The sequence below is a fragment of the Syngnathus typhle genome, linkage group LG22 (genome assembly GCF_033458585.1).
Source record: "Syngnathus typhle isolate RoL2023-S1 ecotype Sweden linkage group LG22, RoL_Styp_1.0, whole genome shotgun sequence".
In the NCBI taxonomy this organism is placed as follows: domain Eukaryota; kingdom Metazoa; phylum Chordata; class Actinopteri; order Syngnathiformes; family Syngnathidae; genus Syngnathus; species Syngnathus typhle.
Window position 1 is genome coordinate 1,777,010 of NC_083759.1, and position 17,581 is coordinate 1,794,590.

Genomic DNA, 17,581 nt, shown 5'->3' on the forward strand with positions numbered 1-17,581 from the left:
TATTTAATGGGGTTAGCAAATTCCAAAGTCTATGTATACTTTAAAATATAGATATATATCTAACAATTTGCATTTTTATAAGACTATACAGTCCTGAAATCCTCTTGTGTTGGCATAGTTGCCATACAAAAGATGTCCACCAGATGTCAGTAACGTTACGAATACTGTACATGCTTTGTTTTCTACGACGTGATGCGGATTAAAAACAAATCAAAACAAAAACATTCTCCATCACAAGTCAACTTGGAAAATGAATTTATTATCTGGCCAAAAGTCATTTATTATTTCATGAACTCAGTAAAAGCGCAACAATGCAACTATGGCTGTGTTTTTATGATGTTAATCTTCAGCCTGGTGTTGTTTTGTTTCTTTTTATGGCTTGGCAGTAATAATAGTTGGAATGGTTTGTTCTTTCTGAGTTGCGCTGGAGGACAACACTGTCCTTCAGTCAGCAATCTAAGTGATCAACGCAATAAGCACAGTGTGATATTTTTATTTGTCCACTGAACACCATGGAATTGACCTCCAGGTTCTCTTTCTTCACACGGCGCAGCTTGTCCCCCATCTTATGACCTTTGACCTTGGCAGAACTCTTCCTTTGAGGCTGAGGAGCAGGAATGCGACAACAGGCTCTGGATGGGGAAGACTGTTGCTCTCTGGTTTTTCCTCGCCATTCCTCTTTTATTCCTCTAAAGGGGAAATGAGGTCATGTTTTGTGGTCAACGCAGGCACATGTTGCGGTGCGCTTTGTAACACAAAGATGTGTTAAGTCGTACAACATGGTGACGAGAGGGAAAAGGCCCAACTCGTGTCTCTTTGCACACCTGCTCCCAGCTCTGGCCTGATGTTATAATGGATGCAATGGAAAAAGAAAACACTATGATGATTTATTATGACACCTGCTTCCAATGCAAGCAAAAACAATATTTGGTATCTAGAAAAACTTGGGTCACATGATCATGTGGCCTAAGGCATCACAGTGGATCAGTGCGTTTGCCTCTGCAAAAAGGAGATATTTGTTGTAGTATACACAGTTATTGTTTTATATATATATATATATATATATTTAAGTTGATGCTGATTACATGTGGCAACGTTCATATGTGCAATTGCACCTTTGAGCTGCCAATCAAAAGACATTGCCAGTGAGAAGCCAGCTCACCTGTTTAAACACATTTAATATGTCAGCAGTGCATTTAGTAGTAAAAGTACAAATGAAACACGGTACATACTCAACATTCATTTTAGGTGTTGCTAAGTCGTCGTAGCCCTTTTCGGTAAATGTTGAACACGCGTCGTGATAAAAAACACATGTATGACATGCAACTGAGAATGTTAAAAAAAATAAAAAATAAAGTGGAGACACCTTTAAATGGTTAAGAGGACTTCTCGTTTTCAAAAGGCATTTCACCGCAAGTATCGGCTCAAACGGGAGATCACATGACCACATCCAATCCCGTGGGAAAATATCAGTCGGACCGCCCGAAATTGGGATTTTTTGCCTTCCTCTGTGCATTAGGAGCACCTTGGGCAGTGCCACAGCAGCTCCTTCGTATTTTCTATTTCATACAGAAGTGGAACTTTGGCTTCGCATTCGAGTCATGTAGCGCAAAAACGAATGTTAGCCCACGCTAACGGCTAAACTTGGTCCGACTGTGCTGAGAAAACACGTAGAGGATATCTTGTTTTCGTCCCCGCGGCCGCCAGACGAGACGTGTTGGGATGACAAAGCGGGACAGGGAAAATAAACAAAATGGAGGCCGCGTGTTAGCTTTGGCGACACTTTCGCATCGTCAGAATGGGCCACTTTTAAACAAAACGGTGAGCTCTAATGGGAAACACACAGCGAACATTTGCCAACTAGGAACTCATAGTAAGATGGTGCAGATAGAAGATCCGAAGTCTTTAGCGGCGATTCCGAGATCAATCTTTCCTTTGAAAGTCTCTTTGTCCATCTTGTCAACCATAATGACCCCGCAAAACATGTCCAGGCCTAGGACCAAAGGAGTGAATCGGCTATGAGGGGGTCAAAGTTCAATTAGCTGAGGCACGTGACGCCAGCGTCTTCCACGTGGCCGCAATTGGTTTTGCCCCAACCGGAAAAGTTGCACTCATGGATGGCGTCCTCGGTGCCCGCGCACGCTACATCGTCCATCCAGATTAAACCGCTGCCTAAGCGGGGAAAACAACCAAAAAGAAAAGACATTAATAATATTTAGATTATCGATAGTGCCGAATAACGAGTTGAACCTTGTCCGAAGCGTCCCGTCTTGTGGACCTCGGCGGCCCCTCGGTATCCCAGCATCCGGCACACCACGTCGCCGTCCTTCTTGTCCCACACATCATCGCAAACCGTCCCCCAGCGCCGTTCGTGGAAGACCTCCACTCGGCCCTCGTGGGGGCCCGACCCGTTCACCAGTCGTACCAGGGTGTCTTCAACTGTGAAGATAAAAGACGAGATTTCACAAGAGTTCCCCATGTGCGGGACATTTGTAAAAAAAAAACGTGGCTCGGTTTCAACCTGACACATCAAGCACACCGTATTGTTTTTTTTTCTAACTTCCTCAAAAGGACTTGTTGATGTAAAAAGAAATAGAATTCATCTGAGTCTGGTATTAATCTGGACAACCTGGCAGCTAAAATCTTTCACTTGCATCTATAAATAGGCAGGACATAAAAATATGATATAAACTATGATATGACATATTATTGTGCAGAGCGTACGGGCTAACACGATGCTAGCATGCTACACACAGGAACGCTGAGACACAAACATCTATCTGCACTACACAAGAACGTGAAGATGAAGTGGAAACATGTGTGCCATTGCTTTGGAGATTTTTTTTTTATAAGATTACCGTAATTTCCGGACTATAAATCGCACCGGAGTATAAATCGCACCAGCCATAAAATGCCCAAAAAAGTGAAAAAAAACCATATATATGTATATAAGTCGCTCCTGAGTATAAATCGCCCCCCCCCACCCAAACTATGAAAAGAAACGCGACTTATAGTCCGAAAATTACGGTAATAATTTTTCCTTTTGATGTGTATGAAGTCTAATGCTAACCTAGTCTTACTCCGCTGTCACCTTTATCTCCTTTCATCCCTCGTTCTCCTCGATCCCCTGGAGACAAAACAAGAGGACAGGTCATGAATTGGCTTGTTTTCAAAATGGTCTTGTTTGTTTTGAGGCAAATTCTGGACTCATTCTGGGTTTCACAATTTGGAGCAAACCCAAAACTTGGGTGTAAATTAAACAGTTAGAGTCCACCAGCCTGCCTTGAGAGAAGCAAAGTGTGAAACGCTCGTAAATGAAATTTCCTCTTATTTGTGGTTTCAGCCTCCATTGGCAGCTCTGTAAGCAAAGTGCCTCGTTTGCTTACAGAAGAAACTTGCGATCCAAAAACCACAGGACCGACCTTCAAGTCTGTCGGGGGTGCCATTTATTGGTCGTTTTCACCCTATTTTTGGTTCGATAAATCCTTCTCCTTACAAAGTCATCACGTCAAACTGGAAACCGGATCGCAAACATCTTTCGTGACGAATTTTGCACCTTTCGGTCCGACCGGTCCGATGTCGCCTTTATCTCCTCGACTGCCATCGTCGCCACTGGCTCCTTTGCTCCCAGAAAGTCCTTGGACCCCTTTTTCTCCAGGGAAGCCTTAAAGAGACAAAAATAACGCTTATGTACATGATGATTTTTTTTTCTCACAACAAAATGTGGATAAAATGAAGCCCTGTGTTCTTCCAAGTCTTCACGGATTGTTCGCTTTGCTCTGGGAACAGAACAAGGAACTTTCCCCCCAAAGTGTTCCCACATAACTTGGACGCATACAATTGTCCAACATGTTCTCACAAATTGAACTGGTCCATTCCCAGCATTCCCCGGGCGCCATCATGAAATCATTGATGGACGACATCGCCGTATGAATGCTCCAAAGCTCTTCGCCGGGCCAAAACAACGATATTTTTTTTCCCCACTAATAAAATCCATTTCCACCACTGTAACGAACGTGTGTGTGTGTGTGTTTACAGTATGCACACTCGAGCTACTCCGAGCTAACACGTTAATGAGGAACACATGTACCCTCTCGTGTTGAGACTGCTCCTCGGCAACAAGTCGCAGACATCTATGGGTATAAATAGACTCTTCGGACATGATTTGGTTTGGCTCAGTTTGAAAGTACAAAACTGATTATGAACCATTGTGAAGAATCAATAGCGCTTGTAGAGACTGGAACTGGAGCAAGGCCTTAGATGGAAGCCAATGGAAATGAGATTAATCTGTTCCAGCCCTGCCCAAAAAACAACAATTTGTTTTTGTCAAATATATTTGTCTAGAAAAATATTTGTAATTCTACTTTAATAAGAAAACTAGCACTCTATATATTGTATTTTATTAAAACAAACATTTATTCATAACATTAATTAGAATGTAAAGAAATTAAATACATTTTGATGGGTTTTTTGCTTCATTATCGCGCTGATCCTTCTGTTGTGCACGCCTTGGCCACTTGGGGGCAGTACAACACAGACGATCTGGTTGGGCAATCGGGATTCCCGCCGACAAGACCAAATGGCAACCACCAACCCCGAAGTCGTGTTTTCCCACCGCGGTGGCTGGCGTCACCTTTACCGTAAGACGGCGTGACCACGCCAGCTAAGCAGCTGTGTTGTGTTTAAAGAGCAGGAGGAACTTTGATGCCACTCCAGTCTCAATCCTCTGGTGCGAAAACACACTTGAAGGTCAAACTGGGTTTTCCCAGAGAACCTCTCAGCATTCTTTGACAATTCAGCCCCCCTGAGTCACTTGGAATATGATGTAGATGAAAAGTCTCCATATTTTGGGGTGTAGTTTTTTATTTGGATGCATAGCAACACATCTGCGGATGGATTGCATCATAGCACATTTTGTCGAGGGAGGGGTTCCAAATATTTTTCATGGTTTAGCTGGCTGACTCGACTATGTGAGGCTTGTAGAAACTGTAAACCTTATTTTTTTTTTGGGGGGGGGGGGGGTATTTCTTCTCTTTCAAGAACACAATGCGGGCCACGAGGAATCATAACAAAGCTCCATTGCGACAAAGCGCAACATGTTCTCGGCTTGTTTACATTTTTCTTTTTTTCCCACAATGTTCTTACCTCTTAAACCGGTTAATCCCGGGGCGCCGGTGTGCCCCTGTGACCCAGTGTCACCCTTCTCTCCTTTTGGTCCTGCAAAAAAAAGATTTCTATGAAATCCATTTGGGTGTGTGAGAGCCACAATGGCAAGACACTTCATTAGGTACAGCAAATCTTTCCTTTATGAACCTCCTAATGGCTTGTTTCACATGGTGCCGGGAAACCATTTGGTTGGCTGGCACAGTAACAGACGCACCCAAGAATGATTCCACATAAGTCTAAAATGTTGGCATTATGCTCACGAGTTACTAAGAAAATATCTCCGGGCTCACAACGGCTCCTCCACCCAGAAATGAGATTTACGAGGAGCAGCCCTGTAATGAGTCAAGCAAATACTTCACCGAGCTTATTAGCGGCTAACAAGCGGGGGATCTCCGGCTGACCTTCTATGAAGCTGATATTTTTCAGCGCCAAGGAGTGCTCCCAGTCCTTGAGACGGAGATCCTCGGCGATGGTGTTCAAGATCTCCATTTCGTTCCGGAGTAGCGCCTCCGTGTGGATGTGGGTCACCCATAGACTGGACGTGTCCTCCGTGATGTTGCTGATCTGAATCTACGGGGGGGGGGGGGTTAAGGATTCACGTTCAGAAGGTGAAGTGTATCAGGAAAAGTTTGAAAATATTTACCTGCAGATCGTGTATTTTCAAATGATGAATATTGATGTCATTGCTGACGGTATGATTGACAGCTCCAACCGTCCAGTTGACCTCCTCCAGCTTGTCTCTTAGCCCGGTCACCTCACCTGAAGTCTCCCTTTTAAAAAAATAAATACCACATCAGCATGAGCGGTGATGTCACCCTAAGCTAACTCGGCTAACCTGAGCATCAGGTTCTGGTCGTGGAGCCAGGTGGTGGTCCGAGCCACCTCGGCCGACAGGCCCGTCAGGTTCCTGCCGGCGGAGCTGCTGAACGACGACAGACGTTCATCCAGCTGCACCAGGTAGCCTTCCGAATGCAGGGACTGATCGTGCATGCTTCTGAGCTCCGCCTCCAAGCCCTGGGAGCATCCAAAAGGGACAATGAGGTTCTTCAGGGAATTTGTTCTTGTAGACTCAACATCTTTGCATCTTAATGAACCTCCAGGGGGGGGGGGGGAAACAGCACCTTGATGAGAATCTCTAGCTTCTGCAGCCTGTCGCTATGATTCTGGAAGAGATTCTCCAGCTTCCAGATGTTCTCCAAGAGGTCGGCCTGATCGGGCGTCTCGTCCAACGTGTGCTGGAGCAGCCGGGTGCGTTCCGACATCTGGGTGACGTTCTCCATCAGCACCTGCTGCTGCTGCGACCATGCCTGGGAGCGAGATACTGCGAGGAGGAAAAAAAACAAAACAGGGCGCAGTTGTTGTTGAACATCTCTCAGCAACAGAGTCCCGAAATGGGTCAGCATCAATCACCCGGCTGGAATTAAGACTCTCGTGTGTAATGGAGAGCAGATGTCGCTCTCCATCCACTTTATAGTCGCATTTCCACTTAATGCTCCAGGGAAGTTCCTGGCGCTTGCAGTACCTGGAACCAGCCACATTTCTGGACTTTTGGAAATGACACAACTTCCCCTGTGTTGACGTTTGCCCACCGTGGAGATGTTTTACGGTATGACATCATCTATGCAAAACAAGGTGGTTCTGCCCCCCAGGGTCCAAAAGTGCTTAGAAGAAGACCTCCAAGGGAGAACAAATGAATCGCAGCTCGTTATGCATGTTAGGTTTACTCCAAATGACCCGAGGTGGCTAATTGCTAAATGATGGTCTGTCTGCACTCGTGCTAACACACTAGACATAAAAATCCTCGTAACATGAAAATAAATGTCTTGTAAACTGACTTACAACAAAATATAAATCCGATCTGGATCGTGGCAGGCTTTTTTTTTTTTTTTTGCCACTCGAGTAAAAACTGTGATTGACAGTGGTGCGTGTTTGCACCTCTTGCGTCACATCTCAAGAGCTAAACTGCAAAAGCAAATGGGTCGGTCACAGCCTGTCAACATCTCAGCTGCTCTTTGGAGGAAAGGGGGAAAAAAAAAACAACTTTCCCAGCTCCTTAAATCCCATTTGCCTTCTCAAATAACATCACAGGAACATCTCCAGCTCTGTGTTTGAGTTGACCTTGAAATGTAAAGAAGATTCAGAGATGTTGTTTTCAAACAAAGTTCTTCAAGAGCAACGGCTCCCGGATCAGCATCCATGGTTACTAAGCTCCGACTTTAACCCCCTCGCAGCTTGACGTTTATTTCCAAAATACGGCGATATTCTAAGACCCATTACATAATGTGCGGCCGATTCCAAAGAACCATAAAATCCATTTAGCCTGATGCTAAGCGAAACACCAAATTCGAGCTAGGAAAAGCAACGAAAGAAACTTCTCAACAAATATTTGAACAAAAATGAAAAGACATATATTCTTTATCTTCTGAGAAGAATAGTACAGTGAATCAATGAGAAGCTATAATGTGTTATACTGCCCCCTGGTGGCTCAAGGCGAAACTGCATTATTAATCAACTTTCCACAACAAAATCATTTTATAGTTATTCCTATAGGGGGGAAAATGTCTTGAAACTATTTCTCCCCTCAAACCGCAAGTCAACAAACAACAAACAGCGTCGCTCGGCTTTGATACGGCAGCGAGCCGGGCCCAGCTTGTTTCTATTAAACCGAAGCGCGGCTTGGCCGGCCGAGAGCATCGGCGGGACTGCAACACCCACCAGCAAGCGGCGTGTAAATTGCAGCATGTGTGGGAGTTCTGCAGGCGAGATTACGGAATAAACGCAATGGTTACGGGATCGCCAAAGAAGACCTCCATCGAGGCTTGAATACTTGAATGGCGGCCAACTGTGCGACCTGATTCAGATTCAAACTGTGATTTGTTCTTGTTTATAAATTTTCCCCGATGGGAATAAGGAAGATTTTTTTTTTTTTTTTTAGCCATCATGACATTTATTCGATTTTAGTCCCATTTGACAGCATCTCGGAGTGACGGTGTCACATTTACCCTTTTTGGCTTTTTCACATCTGGCTCCCATCCCGAACCCGCCTTTTATCTTCAGTCAACTCGTCGTCGGACAAAGCTTCAAAGTAGCTGGGGTCTGTTTAAAGTCGCGACGCATACGTGTCATGTATGTACCCGGCCGGGCTCGTCAAATTGGACAAAAGGCGAACGCAGGCGCCTTCTTGCCATTAAAGTCTCTGGAGAGCAGATGCCTGCTTTGAGCAATTTTCTTCCCTTCCGAGCAAAGACGGCAAATGGCTGATTGTCAAATGTCTCCCGAAAATCTTGTGGCGTGGGGGGTGCACACATACACAATTGCAGATAATCTGAGCAAGACAGCAAAAACTGTGAGGGATTAACCTGCACTCGGAGTACACGACCATATAAGGGCGAACGTTGAGCGTTTTATTTGTCGGACTGCACGCAATTATTTTTTTTTTTCTTCAGAACTGCCTTTAGACACGTTACATGGTCAGGCTGCAATCTGATAGCACTACACTGCGCTTATCTTATCTATAGAAATGAAAAAGGGAGGGAGGGAGGGGTGGACTGGCGACCCAAGAAGTCAAGTGAGAATTCGAGCAAGAGTCGGGGGACGCTGTGAGGGTTAACTGGCAAACAGGCATTTTTTTTTTACATGAGCGTGGATGCAGGGGGCCTCCAGGGAGCAGTGCTGGAGCCACTTGGCGCACAAAAGCCTGCTTTGATTGCTTGCTCTTTAAGCAACTCAACTCGTCCTAAATGAGAAAATACCTTCACACACACATTTCTACCGTATTGTCTCCATCGTCTTGTTCTTCTTGTCTCCTAACAACGCTGACATTTGCAGCGAGGCCCCTAGCTCAAGGTGAAAAGCCGTAAAGACGCACAAAGTAACAAAAAGGAAGTGACCTGCAAAATGTCTCCACGAAACATAAGTAGCGGGACATCGGGAAGTGATGAGATTGATAGAAAAACAAACAAAGGACCTCAAACAGATCCCTGAGGAACTCAACTTGAAATAAATGCAGGGTAGAATTCATGATGTAGACTTTTTGAGGAGGTGTTATCTAGAAGTTGTGGTGGGTGGCGGAGCCGAAGGGGCTTCACATTCCAAAACGTGGCCCCCGCTATTGAAGCCCTTCTCTCTCTTCATTGTTAGCGTTTCGCTTTACATCGGACGTGACTTGTTTATGCTACGTGTGTGTTCTCCACGCTAAAGCGCACTGCACGGCTACAGTAACGCGGAAATGAGGTTCACATCACGTTGCCCCCCCCCCCATAACACCACCTGTGTGTGTGTGTGTGTCCTTCATTGCAAGGCAGCGCTGATGTCATAAGCGCAGAAACTAGAGATGGACATGAAACTATTTCCATGTGCAAACTTATTGATGACAGAATGAAATGCCTTATTAAATCAAAATCATGAAGTACCGTATTTTCCGGACTATAAGGCGCACCGGAAAACCTTAAATTTTCTCAAAAGTGCGCCTTATAGTCCAGTGCGCCTTATATATGGACCAAATTCCTAAATTTAAACTGGCCCAAAGAATTGTCATAAAATAAATCATAAGTGGCCCGCTGAAGACTATAAATCAAAAATACTATGGATCATTATTTTGTGATTATAAAGTCATTTGATGCGTCTGAAGCTGAAATAAAAAAGATAAAATGGAGAATGATTTGATTTGGATTAAAAATCCGACATGATGCGCCTCATAGTCCGGTGCGCCTTATATAAGGACAAAGTTTTAAAATGGGCCATTCATTGAAGGTGTGCCTTATAGTCCGGAAAATACGGTAATACAAAATGCCTTTAACATTTAATTTCTTGTAATCTGATGTTTCTTTTGTGTTGGAAAGCGAACATTTGCAGATTAAAAAAAAAAAAAACAAGGCTAGCTAGGTAACGGTAAGCTAATTTGTAAATCGCCTTACCTGCTAGGCACAATCCGAAGATGGTGAGCAGCACAAGCACGTAGAGCAACACGATGGCATACTTGATGGCCGCCAAAGAGTTGAGCTGACCGCAGCATTGATCATGTTTCCTGCGCCTCTTTCCAGAACCTGAATGAGAAAAAAAAAAAAAAAAAAGCCAAAACAGTCAGTCTAAAGCTTTTTTAGCTTTAGCGCCAATAGCTAACAGCCAACACAACGAGACATTTGGCTTCCATAACGCGACGCGTTAAGCGTTTGCTTTGGACGTGGTCCCGTCCGTGTCTGCTCTCAAGAATGCTTTCCAGATTCAAAACATCAGATTAGTTTCTTCTCCCGGGAGCAAATTTGACATAAACCGGGACCATGTGCTCAATAAAACAAGGTGACCGGTTGGCATGTTCACCTGTGGGCCAAGTGTTATTAAAATCTCATAAAGTGGAACATGACAATAAATTGTCTTCTAAATTTGACACAAAACAGAGAAAGTGTGTTGTGATTGAATGAATGATTAACTCATTCACTCCCGTTGACGTCCGTTTCTAACTAGGCAGTGAATGAGTATTTATTTATTTATCATTGATTAAATTGGATTAATAAATGTATTTAACTAATTTTAATTAATTGATTTAAATGTATTTATTTTATTATTAATAAAACTCACCATTACGTTGAATTAGTGGGGGAAACTCATTGACCTGAATGAATTGATCGTCGATAAAATGTTGCAGCGCAAGATATACATGGCTGGAATGTATAGAAGAGCCAAAACGACAAGTTCAGCAAGTCGGGAAGACGACACGACAACTTGGCGTCACGCAAACGTTTCTGTTTCGACACTTAGCTCGCCTGAATGAACCGGAAAAATGTTTACGTTCAGAGGAAGCAAAGCAACTTCTGCATCCAAGTGCACTTTGCCAAGGTTCATTCTCGTGCAAACGTTCTGTTTGCTTAGTCATTCTTTTTCCACTTCTTTTTTTTTGGTCAGAAATATTTCAGGGTTCTCCTCTTCTTCCTCACCTTCATCACACAGGTTGAGCTTGGACAAGTTATGTCCCTCGTAGGCGTCTTCGTACATATAGGCGCTCTCCTGTTCCTCGTGCGTACTCAAGTACACGGCCTTGTTCTCCATCTCCTGGCTGGGATTCAAACACACGTTGATTGAAGTCATATAGAATACAGATAAGAATGTTCCAAGCAAAACAAAACTGGGGATGGGTCAAGTTTCTGTGCTTAACCTAGTCCTTACCTTCCGTGTGTTTGCCTAAAGAAATATATCTCTGGGAATATCGGCATGCATGATTTATTTCCGATGGGAAAACAATTGCTTCATCATTCAAAATCAAATACCGTAATTTTCAGACTATAAGTCGCACCGGAGTATAAGTCGCACCAGCTGTAAAATGCCCAAAAAAGTGAAAAAAAAAACCACATATATATGCATATAAGTCGCTCCTGAGTATAAGTCGCCCCCCCCACCCAAACTATGGAAAAAACCGCGACTTATCGTCCGAAAATTACGGTAGTAACAATTGTGAGTGCACAAATTCCCAGGAGGCCGCAATGGATTTGTCGCAGTGGGAGATGTGCAGGGCTTGCACAAAAGCCGTTAAAAGCACTCAGTCCTGACTTTCTCATTAAGGCAACCAGAATGACAGTTGGACTGAAACTAAGGCTGCTAGGAGACCCCCCCCCCACACACACACACACACATGAGTGCTTGCACACCCCAGAAGGTTTGTGTATATACGTGTGTGTGTCTGTGTGATAAAGGTTGGTGGGAAAGTAAAGAATCAGCGCTATCTGGAACACTCTGCTGTCTCTTGTTTGACATCTTAGAATTAATCACTGTTGAAAATAAAAAGTGTTTTTGTAAGAACCGAAATAGAATAGTTCTCCACGAATTAACTTGTTGCTGGGTTTTTCCCATGCTGCAACAATGAGGCACTCTAAAACACAATTTTTGTTTTTTGCGATGTAACCTGCACACACTCGGGGCCAACAATGAGGCACAGCAAAGCAGCCACACCGTTGGACTATGCAAAAGGATGTATCATGTGTGGAAAAGAATCATTTAACTCCGGTTCGAGAGTTGTTTGGCACTCAACATGACTTGTAGCTGTACCTAATGAAATGACCCAAATGGATGAACTTTACCCACTCACCTCGTCAGCTGTCAAGTGGAGGACGGAGAAAGCCAAAAAGAAATCACAGCTCCAAGAGGCTCATCCTTCCTCCGATTGGACCCCAAAGCAAAAGTCGCAGACTTGACAGCTCCCCAAGAACACGCCGTGGAAGGACGCACCGTGCAAGGCTTCTCCTCCGACCCGCTGCAACAACAACAATAGACGGTCGGATATTTGCAGGGGAATATGTGCAACCTCCACGAAAACATCACCACGGTCCACGTGATCCGAAAAGTCAAGCAAAGTCCAGCTGGAGTTCTTCACTGGAGGATAGCGTGTCCATCGTGGGCTATGCACAAGCGCCATCTAGTGTTACTCAGCGGTACGTGCATGGCATTTATGTACCTGCGGTTTTATGGACTCAATTTGTCTATATTTGTATTTATTTCATACAATTTCAGATGAGGAAGTTTGAAATTGGATTGAATTAATTTAAAGTAGTGTTTTTAATGAGGGTTGGGATGTCAAAGGAGTGTTTAAAATTCGCTTTTGGGTTTTAAATGATAGATTTCAGCCAGGAGCGTGCAGTGGCATCCTGCTGTGATTAACTGGTATAGTTAAGAAAAGTTCGCTCGCTATCAGGAATGTTATTGATTTTATTTTATTTTTTTAAAAAAACTGTAAATTCCCAGTACACTTGAACACACCTGATGAAGGTTTCATGGCCAGGTGGTCGTTATGGACAAGTTGAGGCAAGCAGGCGTTTTTCTTTTTTTGAAAGAATAAAACAGCCATCGCACAGACACACGGAAGAAGGTAAAACACACAAAAAAGACATCTTTATAAGTTAATAATTGAACTAAAAGGGTCACTCCGACTTTGAAAGCTCGAGTTGTGTTCCCGTACGACAGAATGTTGTCAAATAGGACTTCATCGCAAGGTAAACGAATGGGGCGTTGACTTTTTATATGAACAGAAATCATAAAAATATTCAAATTCCGTGTCTGGAAGAGGGTTGTGACTGTTAAACCGAATAAAATGTATAAAATTATGGCGCAAGAACCATTAGTGGAACAAGCATTACAAACTCGATTATTGTAGTAAGCCTTACGTCCCACAAGAGGGCGGCATTGCATCGGTAATACAAAAAAACCGACAGCACTAAATCTTATCTGCGTTTTGATGAAAATGACGCAAAATGATCACGTCACAATTATAGAAACATGACATCTACATCTACATTATATAGAAATAAAATAACAGATGTAATAAGAAACATGACAATTGTATAAAAGCATAATAAATCTCCTTTTAAAACAGAAAACAAGGAGAGCTGGTTGCTTTAACGCCACCTTGACTTTTAAAATCCTGAAATGTTTTCACAATGTATGCCAATGAGTCCTGTGTGACTGTGCCTTCTCTAATTAACACAGGAAATGACATTCCTACATTACATTGAAAAGGTCACATCAACAATTTAGCTGTTTTTTTCCCCCCCGGGAGGATTTGTTGCCGCAAACACGGACTTTTCCTCCTCAGCAGATTTCACCGTGTGTTTTTTTCTTCATGTTGTCCCATGTCGGCCAATTTTGCTAGCACACCCGGGGCTAACTTAACGCTTCCTCAAGTGGGGACACCGAAAATCATCTATTAGCATGTTCAATATTTGCTTGTCCTATACTATTTTTAGTCAACTGAAAATATTTGATTAACATAACAAGGGATAATCCTGAAGAATCAAAATTTCCTCTGGGACCGGTCCAGTGCAGGAAAGGACTTAATGGGACCTTTGTGTAACATAGTCAAAATCAATCGGGCTCCTCGTTGGAGCAAGAGTGCTGACACGGAGCGTGTACTGTCGTCCTATCGTTATTCCTTGCTGACCTCTCACCTCAGCTTCCTCAAATTGCCGGGTCGCCTTGAAAATCAATAGCGGTCCTATACTGTGACGCACGGAAAAATGTCCTGAATGTTTCAAATGATGACCGAGACTGATTATGTTGAAGTCAACTGATGATGGTCATGATGTTTTCTGTCTCGTAGGTTGTTGTTTTTTGTTGATGCTGTAATCATGGCGATGGAAGCATCCAAGCGGGTGTCGTTGTGGTCGGTGAAGGATGTGCTGGAGTGGATTGAAAAGTGCTATCCCAGCTTAGTGGGCGTTCTCCAGAAGGCCGTGATGAAACATGCCATCTCGGGTATATATTGCAGCAAAAAGTGTTTTTATTTTTTTTAATTTAATGCTAAATCATGTTAGGTCGCGCACTGCTGAGGCTGCGGGAACACCACCTGCAACTCCTCGGAGTGGAATCGGAGGAGCAACAGCAGGAGATGTTGCAGGATCTTCTTCTCCTCAGAGTGCAGGAGGAGCTGGGAGAACTGGACGACATCTGCTCAGGTGACCTGGAATGCTGAAAAAGGTTTTGGAGCAAATCTCCAAATTTGACCTTTTTATTCTCTGTTTTCCTTTGCAGAATGTTTCCCGGCATAACAGGCGTTCGTTTTTAATTCCGTTTCCGACTCATTCTATCCATCATCCATCCATCCATCCACCGAGTGACGAGGTGGGGGTGATCTTAGAAGACGAATCGATGACGAGGGGGAAAAGTCATTTCCTGTACGAAACGTGAGCCCGGCAGATGTTATCAAAATTCTTCGTATCGTTCTTCCTTTGTTAGGACGACCGAGCGGGCGCAAGCATTTACACCAAAATCGTCACTTTTTTTTTTTTTTTTATAAAGTATGAATCATCTTTTTTTTTTTTTAATAACAGAACTTGACATGGGATAAAAAAAAAAAATGCTATCTCTTCCTTTCTTTCATTTTACATCCAAGGCTCCACACTGCAAGTATGAAATGTGCAGGGAGGAGGAGGAGGTGGCACAAATGGATGAATCAGAGGACAGACGAGAAGGAAGCGTGCCAGTGCGGACGCCGATCGATCAGTGTTTACATCTCGTCAGTCATCCGTCAATTAGCGCTAATTAGACGAGCTAACCGCATTATTAGATCTTCCGGTTCATTCCTAGATCATATCACATGTTCCTAATCTTTTTTTTTTATCGAATCTCTAAATCTGACCTCATGGACTTAAAATGTTTGCCCATGCAGAATTATCACGTTTTTCGTGATGCAACCACGCCGAAGAAGAAGAAGCGAGGAAGGCAATTAAGACTCAATTTGATCTCCATTTGGACTTTCTAGGCCAGAAGCGATGACGCTCATTTGTATCAAAGATTCATTTCTTGCTCGGACGTACCGAGCGCTCGCAGATTTATGGCGCTGCCGCCGGTCCGATCAATAATAACAGCCCCCCCCCCCCCCCCCTCATTGGAATTCAAATAGCAACGTGAATTACAAGAAAGCTAGCGTATGACGGGAACGCATTTTAGTCTGTGCTTCTTTGCTGAGCTCTAGCTAGAAATGATCTGGCAACAATAACATCACGTGACAACAATCTCCAATATGCTTCACGTCAGCATTTTTTTCATTTCTGGCAAGTCCATGTCCTACACAACACAACAATCTGCCATATTCTTCACATTCAATGTGCTCAGGGAGGTTTTGAAGTATCGGGCCTGTCCTTTACAACAGTCTTCCATATCAGGCTTGTAACACACACACACACACACTGAAGGTGCCAAATACACTTATCTAAATAAAAAAGAAGCAAGTCAGGTGTGAGTTTGGGTGTCACGTTGATTACGTGTGAGGCGTCAAGCTTGGGACCGTCGTGCGCCGCTCTCACTGCGCTAATTCCCCCCCCCCCCCCCCCCCCCTCCTCCTTGCAAATGCATGAAGCGTCATTCACGTGGATAAATACGGCATGAATATTTCAGCGTGGTTAGTCGGCCAAGCGCAGCTGAGGCTATAAATCAAAATGTGTGTGCGTGCGCGCTCCCGCGCTATTAAAACATTAACGCTGACGGGACGACAGGCGGGCGGCGCACAGGAGGGACTTTTGGATAATTGAAATGCCAAAAAAGCCTCCAGACTCTTCTACTCCTTCAACCCTTCTTCCTCCACGTCATCATTCTTGTCTTTTTATTTTCTGCAAAAATGCCTCGAGCAATAGTATAATAAAATGCAGCGATATCTGCCGAGCAATAGTTGTAGCCTCCACGTAACGACAATCTTCCATATTCTTCAGGTGACAACAATCTGCCGTAACTTCCAAATCTTCACATGAAAAATGAGATTGAGGTGACATCTACTGCAACATTAACAAGAAGCTGCAGAGATTTTTGGCAAGTACCGGCTATATCTTTTTATCTTACTCTTATTTAAAATAAGTTGAGGGCAACCCAAAGTGAATTCGTCTCGTTGTCGATGCTAAATGGATGGTGTACCTAATGTAGTGGCACAACACAGACACTGATGAAGCCTTGAAAAAAGGTTGCCACAAGAGGGCGACATTTAACTGACAGTCTATTGAACTCAGATTTTAAGCGTCAACTGGGAGCAGTCCAAAATTCAATCCGATCTTAATGGATGACCCCATAAACAGAAGGTAATGAAAAATTCTTTCAGGGAAATTATCTAGCAAAACGTCACCTGCAGCAAATTTGAGAAAAATGTCTCATTCTTGCTCATAAAACAAATTGTTTCATTATTAACATTAAGATTGCTACTTTGATCATCAGAGAAGTTAAGCCACCCGTAAATTCACACATTTCATAACGGACTTTGCTGCGCAGGGCCGTCAATTAAAAAAAAAAAAAAGTTCCTCACTGAACGGTGCAAATTCACGAGCATCGCACCTCCTTGCTCACGTGCTTGGGGGTGGGTGGTTGTTCTTGGTTGCTGCTCTGATCCAAAAGAAGACTCGCATTCAGGCGCGCATGTGCGCGCGCGTCGACATTCCTCGAGGCAATCCGCTCCGCCTCGCCTGTCAATCAAGGCAGGACCGTGAAGTGGATGCGGTAACTGGATTCTCCGGATTCCGATGAGGATGAGGACTCGGTTCCCCCTAAAAGTGACAAATTAGAATTTTGTTTGCTCTGGGATGGACGCGTGTGGACGGATGCGGGATGAGGAGGCGGTGACGGTGCCGGCGGCGGGGACGCGCGTCCCGTTTTGTTTCGTCTTCCACGGATGAGAAAGAAGCAAAAAGTTTGCCAGCCGGATGGAGGAGCGACGGCGTGTCGTCGTGGTGGTGGTGGTGGAGGTGGAGGCGGCGACGGTGGAGGCGTTGCTCCGCGGACTACGACGCTGCGTGCGTGTGTGAATTTGCGCGTGCACGTTAATTGCTGCTTCGTTAGCTGCGCGCGTGCGTGCACGGCAGCGGAGGAATGCACGCGCCGGCCGGCTGCGGGGTCGACAGCAGCAGCAGCAGCATCCAACCTTGCCGGAACTACAGGTGTTCCCTAGTACAGG

The 17,581-nt window shown here is 44.2% G+C and overlaps 2 protein-coding genes across 5 annotated transcripts in view; one reads left to right on the forward strand and one right to left on the reverse strand.

Annotated features, from left to right (window-relative positions):
- Positions 1-1,158: 1,158 nt before the first annotated feature.
- Positions 1,159-12,511, reverse strand: scara5 (scavenger receptor class A, member 5 (putative)). Its single transcript, XM_061270495.1, has 12 exons — positions 12,245-12,511; positions 11,100-11,218; positions 10,083-10,211; positions 6,288-6,487; positions 6,002-6,180; positions 5,810-5,936; positions 5,568-5,736; positions 5,146-5,217; positions 3,557-3,664; positions 3,071-3,127; positions 2,251-2,439; positions 1,159-2,172 (listed from the first exon to the last, which is right to left on the reverse strand). The coding sequence occupies exons 2-12, from the start codon at positions 11,209-11,211 to the stop codon at positions 2,039-2,041; spliced, it is 1,476 nt and encodes a 491-aa protein (XP_061126479.1). The 5' UTR covers positions 11,212-11,218; positions 12,245-12,511; the 3' UTR covers positions 1,159-2,038.
- Positions 12,512-12,909: 398 nt separating this feature from the next.
- The window catches only part of LOC133146589 (exostosin-1), a 34,614-nt gene continuing 29,942 nt past the window's right edge, over positions 12,910-17,581 (forward strand). For 3 of the 4 annotated variants that reach the window (XM_061270465.1, XM_061270467.1, XM_061270468.1), the window contains exons 1-5: positions 12,910-13,021; positions 14,249-14,403; positions 14,463-14,603; positions 14,680-14,831; positions 16,356-17,580. The gene's annotated coding sequence lies outside the window, so the exon portion shown is untranslated. The remainder of the gene's footprint in view (positions 13,022-14,248; positions 14,404-14,462; positions 14,604-14,679; positions 14,832-16,355; position 17,581) is intronic. The other variant, XM_061270466.1, reaches the window with a different exon arrangement.

Excerpts from the sequence above, each read along its gene's own strand:
- scara5 (XM_061270495.1), bottom strand. The coding sequence starts at position 11,211 with ATGGAGAACAAGGCCGTGTACTTGAGTACGCACGAGGAACAGGAGAGC. Across the intron at positions 6,488-10,082 it reads CTTCGGATTGTGCCTAGCAG|TATCTCGCTCCCAGGCATGG; the intron begins GTAAGGCGATTT and ends TCCTCCTCGCAG. Across the intron at positions 2,440-3,070 it reads TGACAGCGGAGTAAGACTAG|TTGAAGACACCCTGGTACGA; the intron begins GTTAGCATTAGA and ends TTATCTTCACAG.